This window comes from Salvia hispanica, chromosome 6 (assembly GCF_023119035.1).
Source record: "Salvia hispanica cultivar TCC Black 2014 chromosome 6, UniMelb_Shisp_WGS_1.0, whole genome shotgun sequence".
Taxonomy (NCBI): Eukaryota; Viridiplantae; Streptophyta; class Magnoliopsida; order Lamiales; family Lamiaceae; genus Salvia; species Salvia hispanica.
The window spans coordinates 12422078-12441739 of record NC_062970.1 but is presented as its reverse complement, the minus strand read 5'-3'; the positions used below and the strand labels follow the sequence as shown (position 1 = coordinate 12441739).

General features: G+C 36.0%; 1 protein-coding gene and 1 pseudogene across 1 annotated transcript; one reads left to right on the top strand and one right to left on the bottom strand.

Annotated features, from left to right (window-relative positions):
- The first annotated feature begins 11643 nt into the window (after positions 1 to 11643).
- LOC125194710 lies at positions 11644 to 13120 on the top strand (annotated as a pseudogene).
- Positions 13121 to 14062: 942 nt separating this feature from the next.
- LOC125192495 (probable CoA ligase CCL7) lies at positions 14063 to 16479 on the bottom strand. The gene is made up of 7 exons (XM_048090088.1): positions 15415 to 16479; positions 15077 to 15266; positions 14859 to 15004; positions 14728 to 14795; positions 14537 to 14639; positions 14353 to 14466; positions 14063 to 14263 (listed from the first exon to the last, which is right to left on the bottom strand). The coding sequence occupies exons 1-6, from the start codon at positions 16399 to 16401 to the stop codon at positions 14353 to 14355; spliced, it is 1608 nt and encodes a 535-aa protein (XP_047946045.1). The 5' UTR covers positions 16402 to 16479; the 3' UTR covers positions 14063 to 14263.
- Positions 16480 to 19662: the final 3183 nt, after the last annotated feature.

Below are 19662 nucleotides of genomic sequence, written 5' to 3'. Positions count from 1 at the left end.
GATCCGGGGTCTCAAGAGGCAATTCGGGATAGAGGACTAGTCTTCCACGTGTGTAATTTTTAATTTCTAGGATTTTAATTATGCATTTTATATTTTCTAGGATTTTAATTATGTATTTTTATTTTTTACTATTTTAATTATGTAATTTTTTATTTTTTAGGATTTTAATTATGTAATTTTTATTTTTTAATGTATTTTTATAATGTAGAAATGTTTTTAATAATTGGAGTATTTAAATTGAATAATCAAATGGTGGGACCCTTGAGCTTGTCCTTAGCTAAGAGCACGGATGTGGGTGTTGTGCTCTTAGCTAAGGACAAGGAGTAAAAGTGGGTCCGGGCCCACCTCCGTGCTCTTAGCTAAGAGCACGGATGGGGATGCTCTAAAGTTGTACTACTAATAGGCAACTTTTAGTGCTAAATCATTGTAAGTGGGGCAAATAAATGTCCTTTACTGCTTGGATCTGTATGCCTAAGTTGTTACCTCTGTTCTGTCAGTTCATTTGAGAGCACAATCCAATTAATACTACTCCCTCCGTCCCGTTTAAGATGACACGTTTTCCTTTTTAGTTTGTCCCAACTAAGATGACACATTTCCTTTTTTGGAAACTTTCTCCCTCCAATTAATACATTCAACTACTTTTTCTCACTCCTATTAAAATATATCTCTTTCTTTATCTCTCTACTTTAATACTTACACCTACCTTTCTCTCTCCAATTAATCACTTTAACCAATAACTCCTAAAATCTCGTGCCGGCTAAGCAATGTGTCATCTTAGCCGGGACGGAGGGAGTACTACAACATTGATTTAGGAGCTTGAGTTTACTGCATGGGCCTTTTGCAACTCAAATGCAGTCAAAAAGCTGTTGTACCATGCTTACCTTTACTAAAATAGGATACTATAAGGCTTATGTATACGACAAATCTATGTGACCAAATTTTATACAACAAAAAACTAGTTTATTTGAAAAAAATAGGTTTATTTATGCATTTAATTAAAACATATAGATGCATACATAGAATACGAAAAGTGCATAATATTGTGGTCATATATTTATGATTCGTGTATAACTTTTTTTATTTTTTTGGAAGTATAAATGTAATTAGTGTATACTTTAATTCAAATTTTAAAAACAATAGAAATGAAATTCAAATATAAAAATAAAAACTAAGGTTAAAGACTAATCAATCTTTTTAACTTGTCCATTTACTGCATTTCTTATTTTAATATATAATTAATGCATCAAATTATTGATATAACCTTATTGTGGTTGTACAAAATTTGGTTGTTTATCATCACTCGTATGTATAAGGTTTATCTTTTTATTATAATGATATTGGTTTTGGTCCTGCACTCCTGCCTCTATTCCTGTTATGCATATCTGTACATGGACTGGATTGAGATGGTGATTTATAACATAAAATTCTGTGTTTTAGTATGACAAAGTTAGTGCCTAAATGGACAAAAATTTTCTCTAGTTCCCTTAAATCTCATTTGGCTGATATTATGGTTTGTTTTTTACTAATGTGAATAGGGAATGGAGGAGGCAGTCAATGTCATGTGGTGAAGTGTTCTGATTCTCAATCTGCTATTCAGTTATGTAAAAATCCTGTTTTTCATGATAGGACAAAGCATACAGATGTAAGGTTTCATTACATTAGAGATATTGTAGAAAAGAGTGAAGTTTTTCTTCAAAAAGTGCATACAGATAAAAACCCAGCTGACATGGGAACTAAGCCCTTACCATTAGAAAAATTTATTTTCTGCATTAAATACTTGCACTTTGATCTAAGATAGGTTGCATGTCCCGGGGGAAAGACCTCAGCCACCTTATCAGCTGTGGTAAGGGTGGTAGGTGGTTGGAGGCATGAAGTCCTTTTTTAGACTAATGGGTGTCAGCCCGAATGAGATTAATTGGGCTGAGCCCAATTGCTTATCCCCTTGCACCAGATGCTGCCACGTGCCCCCTCACATGGATCTTGCTCTACAGCCGTTGGGGCTGTGTTTGTTATTGTGAGAAGGCTATGCGCCGTTCTAATTCACTCTCTAATCTCTCTCTCTCTCTACACTCGATTCAGTGTATTCTCTCTTCTCTCTCTTCTTCTCCGATGAGTCTCCGACCATCTCTTGGTCATCTCTCACGGTTCTTTGAGTGGTAGATCTTTTGTGAGTACTGGAGTAAGGCAATCTCTTCGATTGCTTAGTTGCTGGGGAAGAATTAGGGTCTGTGAGACCCGAAGGGTTTGTGGTGAAATTTGTTCGGTGGAAGTTGATCTGGTGTGAGGGGATTTTCTGGTGGAGGTATTGGTGGTCTGAGGGAGAACCCTATCTGAACCATCTGTGCTCCCTTGGATCTTGTTTTGGTTGAATAGATCAGTGTGGTCTGGCGGGTTTTGAGCCAAGTTCTTTAATCTATTTTGTTGTTCTTGGTGCTTATTAGTAATTGCTTTTAGATCCGAGAGGATCCTTCTTGTTATTACTAATTTGTGTGTTAAGTGTGCATGTTGAAGTAACTACAAGGAGGCTGGGTTAACAACTTTCAAGACATTGTAATAGTTAGGGCTTGATTCTTATAATTCAAGTTTGTATTACTTGTGTAATATCAGCCGCGTGGTCGAGAGTTTTTGGCTGAGCTCTCTTGTACAAGAACAAAGAGGTCTCGGTAATTAGTGAATCTAGACTAATCTGATCCCTATAGTGGTATCAGAGCCGGGGGGGGGGGAGGGATTAGTCTAGCACGCCGAGTCGCTCAAGGAGTTGGGCAAGTGGAATCCTCCTTCGAGAGGGGATTCACTCTGGTAAATTGGCTGAATCTTCCTTGTTTTACTTTTCTGTTTAGTGCCAAATATAGGCTTGGGATCTTGTTTTCTGGTAGACAGTCTATGGCAAAGACTTAGGACTTTCTGTGCTTTCTGTTCTGTGTTGCTTCCGCTGGTTCTTGTTCTCTATGATCTTGTGATCTCATTTTACTTGACCACCAACAAGTGACCCCCTGCGCCCTCCAGTAGTGAGTGATTGCGAGCTGGGATAGCCTTGGCCAGTTTTGCTCGTGACATCAAGGATTTGAGGTCCTATCTGTTGTGTGAAAGCTGTGTGTCTGTTCTTGTGTTGCTTGTGCATGTCTCTGTGTTCTCAGGTGTGTAAGGCTTTGTGTTTTTGTCTTGCTTCCTGTGTTCTTGAAAAAATTCTTGCTAAAATGTCTCAGCCTGTTAGTTTGGTTCCCTATAATGGTAAAAATGACTTTGCTATTTGGAAACAGAAAATGAAATTTATTTTGATTCAACAAAAAGTTTTCAAAGTTGTTGATGGTACTTTACCTGAGGATACTACTCAGGACAAAAAAGATGAAATGAATGAGTTGGCTAGGGCTACCATTGTGTTAAATCTGTCTGATTCTGTGATTAGGAAAGTTGATCATGAGGAATCTGCTGCTGAAATGTGGAAATTGCTTGATACTCTGTACACTGAAACCTCTACGTCTTCAAGAATGTACTTTCTTGAAAAGTTGTTTAAATTTAAGCTTGATCTTGCAAAAGATATTGATGACAATGTGGATAGGTTTTAGAAGCTAGTTCAGGACATTAAGAGATCAGGTGATAAAACTATAGATGAATACACTAGCATAGCGCTTATGAATGTCATACCTGATTCCTATAGTGATGTTAAGGCTGCCATAAAGTATAGTAGGGATTCTGCTCCTCTAGACCTCATCATTAGTTCCCTGAAATCTAAAGAACTTGAACTTAAGGAGAGAGCTGCTGATAAGAATGCCTATAATAAGGTTTTGAATGTCATTGGAAGATCTAAATCTAGAGGGGGCAATGAGCCCAGTAGTGGTTTTGGTAATACTTCTAACTCTAGGAAAAAGTTTAGGTCTAGGTCTAGAAGTAAGGATCCTAAAACCTATAGGAAGTGTTTCAACTGTGGAGATGTTGGGCACTATAAGAAAGATTGTACTAAGCCTAAGAAGAATAAGTTTCCCAACAATAATGCCCAGGTTGAAACCCTTGTAAATGTTGCTATATATGATCATGTAAATGATTCTGTGTTCATGGTGCATGATCTGCAATTTGTGAATGCCTCTCCTCCTTTCCCTTTTACATCTAATGATTGGCTATGTGATTCTAGATGTACTTATCATGTGAGTCCTTTCAAGGAAGTGTTTTCTGAGCTGAAACCTGTAACTAAACTTTTGTGTCAATGACTGATGACAAGAAATGTGATATTCTTGGTATTGGCACTGTGTGTTTGAAGTTTGAAAATAGTTATGTGCTCAACTTGAAGGATGTGAGATATGTTCCAGATCCATGCTATAACTTGATGTCTTGTACTACTCTTGAAAATGAGGGTATGAGGGGAAAGTGGGGGGAAGGTTGTATGAAAATTTGCAAAGGATCTATGTGCCTTTTCAAAGCTAAAAAGAAATGTGGTTTATATGTCTGTACTACTGTGCCTCTTACATGTGAAAAAGCTATTGCCAATGTTGTTAAATCTGATAGAACCATGTTGTGGCATAATAGGTTAGGTCACATGAGTGCTAAAGGCTTGAGTATTCTAAAAAAGCATGCCATCCTGTCTGATAATGATGTTCATAGTGAGTTGTCATTCTGTGATTCTTGTGTGCTGGGTAAACAGCATAGGGTCTCTTTCCCTTATACTCCTGCTCCTGCAAATGTGAGTACTTGTATTCTGGAATATTTGCATATGGATGTTTGGGGGCCTGCTTTTGTGTCTTCTCACTCTGGATGTGTCTATTTCTTGTCTGTGATTGATAATTTTTCCAGAAAAGTGTGGTGTTTTTTGATGAGACATAAGTCTGAGGTGTTTGAAAAACTGAAAACTTGGAAAATTTTGATTGAAACTCAGACTGGCAAGAAAATCAAGGCTATTAGAACTGATAATGGCCTGGAGTTTTGTAATAATCAAATGGATGACTTGTGTGATGGTTTTGAAATAAAAAGACACAAAATTGTGCCTTATACCCCACAGGAAAATGGGGGTGCTGAGAGAATGAATAGGATTTTGCTTGATAAAGTGAGATGCATGCTTTCTAAGTCTGGTTTGTCAAAAAAAATTTGGGTTGAGGCTTTATTAACTGCTACTTATTTGGTAAATAGGTCTCCTTCTGTGCCTCTGGTTGGTCAGTGTCCTGAATATGTGTTTTATGGAAAGCCTCTTAACTTTTCTCACCTAAGGGTCTTTGGCTGTACTGCTTTTGTACATACTAAGTCTGATAAACTTGAGCCTAGATATAGGAAAGGTGTTTTTCTAGGTTATCCTGAAGGTGTCAAAGGTTATAGAGTCTGGCTAAGAGATGAACCTGGGTTCAAGGTCATAATAAGTAGGGATGTGGTCTTCAATGAAGATGAATTCCCCTGCTTAAGATTGACAAGTAACCCAAATCCTATAGATGTGGACAATGAACCCCTCAATGAGGTGGAGTCCTCAAATACACTCACTTGTGTGGAGCATCCCAGTGATGCTCCAAGTGAGGTGGAGCAGCCATTCTGGAACACGTATCCAGTCTTTACACCTAATGAGACACCTAATGAAGGAAATCCAAATGTGATGCATGATAATCTTGTCCAAAATGTTGATGACAATGTGCCTAACATGCATGATAGTCCTGTTAGAAATGCTCCTCCTGTTCCTGCCCAGAATGTGATACTTAGCACTAGTGGTATTCAAAATGCTATTGATAATACTAATTTGCAGAAATTTTTGCCCCTGTTGTTAAATTTACTACTGTCAGAATGATGCTTGCTTTGTGTGCTCATTTTGATTTGGAATTAAGGCAAATGGATGTTAAAACTGTCTTCTTGCATGGTGATCTTGATAAGCCCATTTACATGAAACTGCCTAAGGGCTTTGTTAATCCCAAGTTTCCAATCATGTATGCTTGTTGAAAAAGGCCTTGTATGGTTTAAAACAGTCTCCTAGGCAGTGGAACATCAAGTTTAATACATGTATGCAGGAGTTAGGCTTTACTAGAAGTACTTTTGATGCATGCTTATATGTTAAGAACCTTGGTGCTGTGCCTGTCTTCTTGTTGTTATATGTTGATGACATGCTTATTATGAGTCCCTGTTTGAAAACCATAAAAGGTGTGCAAGCTGCTTTAAGTGAGAATTTTGACATAAAGGATCTAGGTGATGCTCATAAAATCTTAGGGATATGTATCTTTAGAGATAGGAAAGCCTCTACCCTTGTGTTGCATCAAGAGCCTTATGTGTACAAAATTCTGAAGAAATTTAACATGTTTGATGCTAAGCCTGCTTCTGTGCCTTAAGCTGCTCATTTTATGTGGAGTAAAGATCTGTGCCCTAAGTCTCAGACTGAAGTTGATGCTATGAAGAGAATTCCTTATGCAAATGCTATTGGATCTGTGATGTATTTGATGGTTAGCACTAGGCCTGATATTGCCTATGCAGTTTCTTGTCTTAGTAGATATATGTCCAATCCAGGTCCGGTTCATTGGGAAGCTCTAAAATGGCTTCTTAGATACTTGAAACAAACTGCTAAGTATGGTTTGTGCTATTCTAAATGTGATAATGGTGTCTTACTAACTGGTTTTGTGGATTCCAATTATGCTAATGACAGAGATAAGAGGAAGTCAACTACCTCCTAGGTGTTTACAGTGTGTAGGTCTTGCATAAGTTGGAAATCTCAGTTGTAGCATATAGTGGCCTTGTCTACTACTGAGTCAGAGTATATTGCCATCACTGAGGCAATGAAAGAGGTTGTTTGGTTAAAGGGAGTGCTTTCTGAACTTAAGTTTGTGAAATCTTCTCTTGTTGTGTTCTCTGATTCTCAATCTGCTATTCAGTTATGTAAAAATCCTGTTTTCCATGATAGGACAAAGCATATAGATGTAAGGTTTCATTACATTAGGGATATTGTAGAAAAGGGTGAAGTTTTTCTTCAAAAAGTGCATACAGATAAAAACCTAGCTGACATGGGAACTAAGCCCTTACCATTAGAAAAACTTATTTTCTGCATTAAATACTTGCACTTTGATCTAAGATAGGTTGCATGTCCCGGGGGAAAGACCTCAGCCACCTTATCAGCTGTGGTAAGGGTGGTAGGTGGTTGGAGGCATGAAGTCCTTTTTTAGACTAATGGGTGTCAGCCCGAATGAGATTAATTGGGCTGAGCCCAATTGCTTATCCCCTTGCACCAGATGCTGCCACGTGCCCCCTCACATGGATCTTGCTCTACAGCCGTTGGGGCTGTGTTTGTTATTGTGAGAAGGCTATGCGCCGTTCTAATTCACTCTCTAATCTCTCTCTCTCTCTCTCTCTCTACACTCGATTCAGTGTATTCTCTCTTCTCTCTCTTCTTTTCCGATGAGTCTCCGGCCATTTCTTGGTCATCTCTCACGGTTCTTTGAGTGGTAGATCTTTTGTGAGTACTGGAGTAAGGCAATCTCTTCGATTGCTTAGTTGCTGGAGAAGAATTAGGGTCTGTGAGACCCGAAGGGTTTGTGGTGAGATTTGTTCGGTGGAACTTGATCTGGTGTGAGGGGATTTTCTGGTGGAGGTATTGGTGGTCTGAGGGAGAACCCTATCTGAACCATCTGTGCTCCCTTGGATCTTGTTTTGGTTGAATAGATCAGTGTGGTCTGGCGGGTTCTGAGCCAAGTTCTTTAATCTATTTTGTTGTTCTTGGTGCTTATTAGTAATTGCTTTTAGATCCGAGAGGATCCTTCTTATTATTACTAATTTGTGTGTTAAGTGTGCATGTTGAAGTAAGTACAAGGAGGCTGGGTTAACAGCTTTCAAGACATTGTAATAGTTAGGGCTTGATTCTTGTAATTCAAGTTTGTATTACTTGTGTAATATCAGCCGCGTGGTCGAGAGTTTTGCTGAGCTCTCTTGTACAAAAACAAAGAGATCTCAGTAATTAGTGAATCTAGACTAATCTGATCCCTACAATATACAAGACAAAGATGGAATACACATATCACCAAGGCCTTCCATTTCTCTTCCACACCACACCAATATTTTTGATGGTGCGTCATTTACATTTGTAGTTAGCTATTACTACTCCTTCCGCGCAATAGGAGCCACTCTTATTGTGGGCACAGTTTTTAATAAAAGTTCAGGACAGTGGATTGGAAAAATTAGTGGCACATGAGATCCATTTTTTTCATTATTCGCTCCATTCCCCAAATTTTGTCACAATTTGACCGAATACGAATTTTAAAAAATGTAATGAAAAGTGGGTTGAAAAAGTTGGTAGGATGTAGGTCCTACTTTTAAAGTATTAGTTTTATAATAAAATGTTAGTAGAAAATAAGTTAGTGGAGTGTGGTATCCACTACCAAAAATGATAAAAAAGTGAAATGTGACAAATTTTGTGGGACGGACGAAAATAGAAAAATGTGACAAAATTTCAGGGATGGAGGGATGGATCTATACAATATATAAAAGGGGAGTTTTGTGGGTAATTAGGGAAATAAATCACATAAAATTTTTGAGTAATTGTGGGTACTTTGTAACTGGAAACCACATTAAAAATATATTTAGGGTGGTAATTACAAGCTAGAAAAATGGGAAGCGGTTATTTTGATAGTGGAGGAGTATTTAGATAGTGGAGAATTTAAAATCAACGTTCATATCAATTTTGGAACAAGTATAATCTGAGTTCTTTATTGTCTAATTTAATTCACCTATTGTGCTCTGCAGATTGGTCGTGAAAGAGAGGTGGCTGTTTGCCTAATGCAGAAGTGCATTGATAGAGGATCTGAATTGCAAATAAAATCTGCTGTAGCACTTGATCATCTAAAAAATTATATTCTCTCTGTCCCGTTAAAAATGAAATGTTTTTCTTTTTTGGTTGTCCTATTAAAAATGAAACGTTTCCTAAAATGGAAATAACTCTATCTCTACTTTTTTATCTCTCTTACTTTACTCTCTCTTTATTTACTCACAAAACAAAACTACATAAAATCCCGTACCGATTCCTAAATGTTGCATTTTAAGTGGGACAGAGGGAGTACTACATAGAGGCAGATAAAGAGGCACATGTGAAGGAGGTATATCTGTTGAAATCCTTTATATTTTTGTTGTAGCTGTACAAGTCTTGAGTTTTGATCATAAATTATTCAAGTTGTGGTGTAGTTCGGGTGATAAACAAGTTTTTTTTTGCGTGGTCCATTGTAGGCTATTAAGGGTATGCGTAATATATTTAGCGGTGGTAAAATAATGCAAATACTCTATAAACCTATTATTAATCTAGATTTATCTGTACATTTTCTGCGGCCACTGTTTACATATTCTTGCCTCTTGCGGAATGTTACTCAGAGTTTCCGCTCCTACTTATTGACACTTTTTGCATAAGAATCCATATATTTGTTTGAGTAAAGGACATTAAGATTTTTATCATTTTTTGTTCACTGAGATGATTCAAACGGAATTTTATTTGCCTTGTATGTCATTTTAATTAAATTTGGTTTAACCGTTTGATTGGAATTCCAAATAAAAATATTTTTTGTCCTTTCACCGAATGCATGTGGTGTGAATTGTTCGATTACGTATTTTCATGGGTCTCATCTTATGCTTTGCTCTACGGATGATCGTTTTAATATATATATTATTGATTTTGTGCATTGCAAATTAATTTTGTTCCTTATTTTATTGTAGTTTTAGGTGAGGCGGGCGGTTAAAGATGACAAACGAGTTATTTTACCTATGAGTTCCGTTGAAAAGGAAGAATTGAAGGTTTAGTTTATAATGATAATATTGATTTTAAGATTAATTTTAATTTTAAAGTTAATGTGGTGTATAAAGAAGTTTTAAAAATGATGAGTAATTATCCATTGTGTTTAATTCTTTATTGTGATAGATTTTTATCTTCTTATTTCATGATTTAATGTTTAAACATTATATTATGCAATTTATTTCAAATTTATTATGCTTCAATGTTGATTTGTATAGATTTTTTGATTCTCATGTAACTAAAATTGTTACTCATATTGTTCATTGTTAATGTTGATTTTAATTTTGTTTATTTAATCTAAAATTAAAAATTAATATTTTAAAAATATATTTATCTGTGCATAGCACAAGTGTGATACTAGTTTATAATAAAATATGAGTGAAGTGTGACTCTTATTATGAGACGAACTTAAAAGAAAAAGTGTGACAGTAATATTTTGAGTGCATGGTGCACGACTTGTAATTGAAACTCAATAAATGTTTATTATTGGTTTATTGACCCGCAATTCCAACTTGCTTGGCTGGTTCGTAGTATTCTCTCCGTCCTCGATTAATTGTCACTCTTTTTCATTTCGGTCCGTCTCTCAATAATTATCATACTTCATTTTTACCATAAATGGTAAGCAGGTCTCATATTTCACTAACTCACTTTACTTATATTTTATTATAAAATCAATATAAAAAAAAAGTAGATTTTCACATTCTACTACCCTTTTCAATTAATTTTTATTTATGTGTCTTAAAATCCATGCCCGATCAAGAGTAATAATTAATCAGGGACGGATGGAGCATGCAGTCTTGGATTTATGTTGTACACATATTATTGTGTTTTGCACATCACATCACGAGTGACGAGTTATGGCATGTTTATTGGTTCTTTTTAGTAGTATCAAAACTGTTTTTATTAATGTTTCACATATTTCAATGTAAGGACATGTTTGAATCTTTTTTTATTATAAAACGTATCATTTCCATTTTGTATGTTTCACGTATTGCAATGTGAGGATATGTTTGACAGTTTGAGGGTTTATTTGGACATAAGACATGATTTAATAAAAGAAGGGCGGGGGTGGTAAATATGGTCCTCTACTCTCTTTGATTAAATAGTTAAAACAAGTGTGGCAAGTATGGTCCTCTCCTCTCTCATAGATGCAGGTAATTTATTCAGTGCTACTTACTATGCAAGAATTTTAGAGAGATTATGAGTCGTAAATGGAGTTGGATCTCCTGTTGTGCTCCAACCATGTACAAACATATACTCCCTCTGTCCTATTAGAAATGAAACGTTTTCTTTTTTAGTTTATCCCATTAAAAATGAAACGTTTCCTAAAATAGAAACATCTTTATCTCTACTTTTTCATCTCTCTTACTTTACTCTCTCTTCATTAACTCACAAAATAATAAAAATCCATGCCGATTTTCAAATGTTGCATATTTAATGGAACAGAAGGAGTATTTTATTAATAAAAAAATTAAAATTTAATATTAAAATATTGTGATCAGCCCCTGCTATTGTTAGAACAGAGGTGATCCAACTCCTTCGTAAATTTACGTACATTTATTGCTTGCTTGGCGGATTTCGGACATTCTTAAGGTATACATTAAGGTGAACCAATAGGAAAAAGTAGAAGATTATTATATTATGGAATGCTATACGATTTTATTTAACTATACGGATATTTGCCAAACTCTAACTCGTAGCCATTAATGTGTTTCTAGATAGGGGCATAATCTCAAAATCAAGCCGAACTATGTACTTGCACGAACTTAAATTAATACACAAAATTGGCAAAAACTTTATATGTGTTGTCTCTCACACAATGAGCAAATTATTTGAGAAATATCACCAGGGACATTTCATTTTCACAGTAAACACTATGATTGTTTTTATTACTAAACCCTTTAATAAGAAGAGATTGGAGCATGGCCATAAACATTGTGACTGAAACACAAACAAGCCATGTCGATGGAATCTATAGATCACCAAGGCCTTCCATTTCTCTTCCCCACCACCCCAATTTTTCAATGATCAGAAACTTGTCATCCATTTCCAACTCCCTGCAATTATTGATGCAGATTATGCACAAACCTTAACATTTTCGAACCTAAAAACTCATGTATGTGCCCTCCTCAACCTCAACATCTCCAAAAACGATGCTGTCCTCATCTTGTCTCCAAACTCCATCCGTTTCCCAGTCGCTTTTTTCGCGGTGGCGGTGTTGGGGCCTTTGTCATCCCCTCCAACCCACTTTACACAGCAGCTGAGATTTCCAAACAGATCAAAGACAGCAGTCCCAAACTGATCATCACAGTCCATCAACTCTATGATAGAATCAAATAGTTCAACCTACCTTGCATTCTTCTAAACCAAAGTTCCTCAAAAAATCCAATGCTGCATAGCTATTCAGTATTGATCCGGGCGACACTAACCACATCATTGCCAGATGTGATGCAATATTGTATTCATCGGGGACAATGGGAGCTAGCAAAGGAGCTGTGCTGACACATAAGAACTTCATGGCATCTGCCTTGATGATGACATCAGATCAAGAAGCAAATAAGGAGTCAGGGAATGTGTTTCTCTGCTGGTTACCCATGTGTCATATCTTTGGACTGTCGGCTCTGGTTTACGCGCAGCTGCAGAGAAGGAACACGGTGGTGGTAATGGCGCGGTATGAGATGAATGGTGTGTTGAAGGGCTATTGAGCAATACAAGGTGACACATTCGTTCGTCGTGCCACTTGTCGTTTTGGAGCTGATTAGGAAGCAGGAGAAGGTGAAGGAGTACGATGTTTCGACTTTGAGGGAGGTTATGTCTGGAGCAGCTCCATTAGGCAAAGAGATGATAGAAGCATGCTCCAAAATTTTCCCACAAACTTCTGTATATCAGGTACAAGATAGCCTGAAAATCAGAAGCGCAAATTTCATGATTTAATCCATAAACATACACACTTTCGATAAAAAAAGGGGTAGAAGATGCTCACTATTGTGGATATTGACATAATATGGAGTTGAGCTTTTTGACAGGGCTATGGCATGAAGAAGCATCAGGTGTTGTTTCATTTGAAAACAGAAGGAAGTTTTCATATCATCCAGGCTCTGTAGGGCCACTTGCTCCCAGTGTTGAAGCTCAAATAGTCGATTCGGATGCAATGAAATGCCTCTCTCCTTTACAGAAAGGGGAAATATGGATCAAAGGCCCCCTGGTGATGAGAGGTATGTCTGAATTCTGATCTTCTCGACATCTACTAGCAACATGTTTAATAGTTGTTGACTTGTTGTCATGTCTGTAGGCTATTTGAACAACCACAAGGCTAAGTTGGCAATAGATGAGATTTTTGTGAACAAAAATGGGATCATTGGCGTGGTAGGGAAGAGAAACGGGAGGCCCTAGAGATCAGTAGACACCATCTTTGCCATATATTTCTTCTACATTCAACATGGTTTTGTTTGGGTTTGAATCGGTAGTGAGTTCTGCTGTTAAAAGTTTGTCTCCTTGCTTTCTCTATTTATAGTTATGTTTCAACCCCTCATTACAGGATTAACTTAAGAAAAAACAGGAAAAATAAATACTACTATGTGTTTTGTGTAACTTTATCCCTAATTAGGGTGGAAAACAAATAGATCCACAATGTGAGAGAAAACTCACAAAATTTGACAATTTTTATACTAATTGAAGTTTTGAGCATGCACATAGTGCGGCTTGATTTAGAGATTCTGCCCCCTATCTAAATAAGAGAAACACATTAATTTCCATTAGGTCGTGTTTGATAATTCATAGCTAAAGCTTTTCAACTGGAACTTTTTATTCTAAACGTGAACTGTGTGAATTTTATCTCTGTAAATATATGTACTCCATTTCAGTAAACATGTAGTCTATTTATTTTCAATCACATGTCCTTTCCAAAATAAATCTGCCTTAAGATGGATCGAATCCATAGAATTTAGTTTATATGGGTTGTTATTTAGAATGATTGCAGTAAATTGGAAGCAAAGTACATTTCCTCTGTATTCATATTATATCTATCAACATTGTAGGTCACCTCAAATATTGTCTAGGGATTGCTTGTGTTACATAACCTACATTGCTTAGATACATATTATCGACTTCCTGTCCATCATTAAACCGGGCAGGTGTGATATTATACATTGCATACACTGACACACACACTGACACACACACATATATAGGGTGATAGCAGTTCTTGATATGATATAACAAAGATATACATTCTCACTTATATTCACAACAACAATAACTTTTATTCCATATTGTTAGACCACGAGCGTTACTTTGTTTTTATTTGAGTTGCTATTCAAATGTGTTTAGACTTTTGATTAGTAGTTTTATTTATGGCATGTGCTGTTTGATCTTTTTTTCTTGCCATAGACACTAGCTCGCCGTCTTTGAGTTGAGCTTTTTCTTTTACAAAAATAATTACTTTTATTCATAACAATAGTTATTGTAACACAATTATTAATGATAGAATTTTGCTAGAATTTTGTTGTCGGAGCTTCTTCATAATCTTCCCTGAGGTACAACCTGTATAGCATCGACAATGTAGATTAAGTTAGACTGCTGCAACAATTAGTGCCAAAATATGAATACTATTCATATTCTAATGGTATCACCTAGAGTTTTGCAACAGATCGTTGTCTAAGCTCTTTCCTCAAAATCTTTCCTATAGGTGATCTGGGTATTTCTCTAGTAAAAATCACCCTCCTCAATCTTTTGAATGGTGCAACCTGTTCACACAAGAACAAACAGAATAAGATTGAGGCTCAATTAGATATTACATGTGTTATTCTGAATTACCTGTTGTGCAATAAACTGCTGTACTTGTTGTTTTGTTAGAGAACTCATGGATGATCTCACAATATATGCTATTGGAATTTCACCAGCTTCAGCATCATCTAATCTGCATCATTTTAAACTCTTACATTAGATATTAATTGCATATTGTATGAATGATTAAAGATACATGGTTTGGGTTGTTTACTGCTCACCCTATAACAGCAGCGTCCACTATTTCAGGATGAGTGAGAAGCAGCTCTTCTAGCTCTGAAGGTGCAACCTAAAACAACCACAGCATCACCAAATGTGACAAGTAAACAAGAGTATCAACTCTCTCCCTTACCTGAAAGCCTTTATATTTGATGAGCTCTTTTACGCGGTCTACAATATAGAGTCGACCCTCGTCATCAAAATAGCCAACATCTCCTGTGTGCAACCAGCCTTCCTCATCTATGATTTCCGCGGTCGCCTTGTGGTTGTTCAAATAGCCTACAAACATGACTACAATTTAACAACACCATTAAACATTTTGCTTGTAGATATCTACAGGATCAGACATACCCTTCATCACCAGGGGGCCTTTAATCCATAATTCCCCTTTCTGAAAAGGAGAGAGGCATTTCATTGTATCCGAATCAACTATTTGAGCTTCAACACTGGGAACAAGTGGCCCTACAGAGCCTGGATGCGATGGAAACAACCTTCTGTTTTCAAATGAAACAACACCTGTTGCTTCTGTCAAGCCATACCCCTGTCAAAAAGCTCAACTCCATATTATGTCAATATCTACAATAGTGAGCATCTTCTACCTCTTTTTTTTATCGAAAGTGTGTATGTTTATGGACTGAATCTTGAAATTTAACGCTGTTCGCGTTTTTTATGTTCAGGTAATCTTGTACCTGAGATACAACAGCTTGTGGAAAAATGTTGGAGCATGCTTCTATCATCTCTTTGCCTAATGGAGCTGCTCCGGACGTAACCTCCCTCAATGTCGAAACATCGTACTCCTTCACCTTCTCCTGCTTCTTAATCAGCTCCAAAACGACAAGGGGCACGACTAACAAATGTGTCACCTTGTACTGCTCAATAGCCCTCAGCATAGCATTCATCTCATACCGCGCCATTACCACCACCGTGTTCCCTCTCTGCAGCTGTGCGTAAAGCAGAGCCGACAGTCCAAAGATATGGCACATGGGTAAGAAGCAGAGAAACACATTCCCTGATTTCTTATTTGCTTCTTGATCTGATGTCATCATCAGGGCAGATGCCATGAAGTTCTTGTGTGTCAGCACAGCTCCTTTGCTAGCTCCCGTTGTCCCCGATGAATACAATATTGCTGCTGCATCACTCTGCATCACATCTGGCAAAGATGTGGTTGGTGTCGACTGGATCAAATCCAAATAGCTATGCACCATTGGATTGTTTGAGGCACTTTGGTTTAGCAGAATGCAAGGAAGGTTGAACTGTTTGATTCTGTCATAAAGTTGATGGACTGTGATGATCAGTTTGGGATTGCTGTCTTTGATCTGTTTGGAAATCTCAGCTGCTGTGTATAGTGGGTTGGAGGGGATGGCAACGGCCCCAACAGCTACCACCGCTAAGAAAGCGACTGGGAAACGGATGGAGTTTGGAGACAAGATTAGGATGGCATCGTTTTTGGAGATGTTAAGGTTGAGGAGGGCACATGAGAGCCTTAAAACATGAGTTTTGAGGTCCGAAAACGTTAAGGTTTGCGCAGAATCAGCATCGATAAGTGCAGGGGAGTTGGAAATGGATGACAAGTTTCTGAAGAGAAATGGAAGCATTGAAAAATTGGGGTGGTGGGGAAGAGAAATGGGAGGCCTTGGTGATCTGTAGATTCCATCTTTGCCTTGTATATTCGACATGGCTTGTTTGTGTTTCAGTTACAAAGTTTGTGAATCTCTCTTCTTAATAAATTAGGATTTAGTAGCAAAAAAAGTGTTGAATGTTTAAAATTTAATGTCCCTAGTGATATGCTTTGTGTTGATTTACAAATAGATCCATAATGTTGTCAAATAAATAGCATCTATTTGCTCATTGCGTGAGAGACAAAACTCATTAAAAGTGTTTTCCAATTTTATGCATTAATTTTAGTTCGACAAGTTCATAATTCGGCTTGATTTTGAGATTATCCCCTATCTAGAAACGCATTAATTAATTGCTACGAGGTAGTGTTTGGCAAGTATCTCAAAATTCAAATCCAAATTCATGGAAACGCCAATAATAGAGCTGCATAACGCCTCGTTGATGAATATTTCTCCGATGAGCTATGATGGAATGTATTTGTATATCGGTTTTGGTTCTAAATGTGCAAATCGTTGTTCCTGTAGCTAACAACACGTTGATAGATCGTGATAATTATTTCTAGCAACAACTTGATTGTGTAGGACGCGATGAACTTTCGATGATGCAAAAGTGCACAATGGAAACACGGTAGCTCCCGTACGGTTGAGCTCTTCGACTAGTACTTCCCAAGAAGATCTCATCAAAGTCCGCATTGGATGAGTTCTTATGTTGATTTTATTTATGTATTTTTTTTCTTATTTCAATTACGTAATTACTTTTTAATTAATCATGCAATTATTAAAATTTTAATAATAGGAGCATATTTTAATTCCAGAAATATCATAATTTAAATAAATTATATATAAAATTTAAAGGAAAAAAATATTAAATAATAAATGGTGGGACCAAAAATAATAGAAATTTATCTGAATTATTATTTTTTGCAATAAGATTTGGTATTTATCTTACACAGGATATCAAACAAAAGGAGATGGATAAGATTTAAAATGTGTGTTACCAATATCCGGCGAAGGAGATAAACAAAAAGAGGGTGTTCTCTTTTTCTTTATTAAAAAAGTGAAAACATTTTAATTTAGTGTGTATTATTGGAATTATCTAGTTGTATAATGTTATCTCAATATTATTTATATTTAATAATTATTACCTCATAATTGTACAGATGGAAATATACACCTTAGGGATTTATATTAGTAGATAAAATCATAAAATAATGTTTTTCTTTTAATTTAGTTTTTAATGAATTTCAGGGGCGTGGTGGGTTGGCCTACCAAATTCCAAAATTTCAAGCATTGAATGAAAAGAAGATGTCTTGGCCATCCCTTGGCTTGGCATACCGAAATGTGATTTCATTGCTAATTGTAATGTAGATCCTAAATCCTCACACTAATCTATAATTTTAGAATATGCTGCCAATTTATATTTCACTTTATTGTATTGATTGGCATTTAGTCACTATAGATATACTTTGAAGCTCTTCATTTGCATTCCTAGATTAATCCTCCTTATTTGAACTTAAATGTACAATTAACATTTGATTGTGTTTTATTTATTGATAACTATTTTTATGGGTTATCTAATAGTTTATTGAATTTCAATGGCATAAATCACTATCAATTACTCCTATATTAATCATATAATTATGACATAAAAGTAATAGATGAATTATCATTGCAAAAGAAAATAATTGATGAACTATTTGTTGGGTTTTGATTTGAGACTTTGGTGTCGTTTTCTTGATGTGAGCTATCGATCGAAAGGTTCAATCCTTAGTATCTATGTTGTAGCACTTAAATTATTTATATCATGAAAAAGATGTGGTGGATATGCAATAGAAAAAACCTTCTTTTATATCATGTACATAGCTGTGCTAATTAATTAATTTACATCTATGGGTTGAGATTTGAGAATTGAGATGAATGAAGATTACGTATCCCCAACTTACAAATACTTAATTATCACCTATTAATACTTGCTTAATGCTATTCTTAGGGTTATTCTAACAAGGGACGCAATCATGAAATTCAGTGGTCGATCGACTAGAGATTTGTAGGTCCAGGCAATAAATCAGTTACACTTAACTCATTTGTTTGTTTTTCCTTTTGCTTGCTTCTCTACAAGGAATCAAGGATATTAATTGCATCTATTATTAATTAATCCACCTACTATATTGCTATTTGCCAACAAATTGCTATACTAAAGTGATACATTCAAAAATTGAAAAAATGTGTTTTAAAACGTCGGGCAAAATCTCAAAATATAGCTTCATTTCCACCGTTCAATAATACCTATTTATTTTATCTACATTAAACGTTAATTAACTTCACCATACAGTAATATAATAAATAATTTCATATATAATTGAATATTATAATAAAATTTGAATGTTAATATATTTGCATATTAAATGTATTTTTTATTGAATAAAAAACTACACAACTTAAAAATTGAAATACATGCAAATATTTTTGTTTTTTTAGAATTTTGTAGTGCACTATTATGTGTATCAATGTTTTGTTAATTATAGTAGTATTTTATTAAATTTCATAGTATACAGTGTCATTTTATTTTAGCAGATTTAATAAATGAATCTAATTAAGTAATTAAGTTTGATAATCAATTCTATCGGCCAAACTCATTTAATTAATTAGTGAACAGTTAATTCCGTTAGGCCAAATTCATTTGCGCTAATTAACTACAGTTGATAGGCCAAAGTTTATTTAATTTAATAATCAATTAAATCTAATTTAAATTATTTTGGGTTAATTACAATATATCTTCCATTTTAATTTAATCGTGCAAAAATCCTACCATTTAATTTTTTATTTTAAATACATACTTTTCAAACTTTATCTTATTTAATTTAAATTAAATTTTGAAATACCACAATTAAATTAAAAATATGTGTGAGTAACATAAAATAAAGATGAACCAAAAAAGTTAATTGTGGAATCATGAAAAGTTATGGTAATATAGTTTGTGATAGTATGTTCCAAGGGTTGGGCTGTTCGCCCATTAAAGCGGTACGTGAGCTGGGTTCAGAACGTCGTGAGACAGTTCGGTCCATATCCGGTGGGGGCGTTAGAGCATTGAGAGGACCTTTCCCTAGTACGAGAGGACCGGGAAGGACGCACCTCTGGTGTACCAGTTATCGTGCCCACGGTAAACGCTGGGTAGCCAAGTGCGGAGCGGATAACTGCTGAAAGCATCTAAGTAGTAAGCCCACCCCAAGATGAGTGCTCTCCTATTCCGACTTCCCCAGAGCTTCCGGTAGCACAGCCGAGACAGCGACGGGTTCTCTGCCCCTGGGGGGATGGAGCGAC

Coding starts and splice junctions, on each gene's coding strand:
- LOC125192495 (XM_048090088.1), bottom strand. CDS start 16,401: ATGTCGAATATACAAGGCAAAGATGGAATCTACAGATCACCAAGGCCT. Junction 15,267..15,414: donor CACAAGCTGTTGTATCTCAG/GTACAAGATTAC, acceptor GCTTTTTGACAG/GGGTATGGCTTGACAGAAGC. Junction 14,640..14,727: donor GTGGACGCTGCTGTTATAGG/GTGAGCAGTAAA, acceptor AAAATGATGCAG/ATTAGATGATGCTGAAGCTG.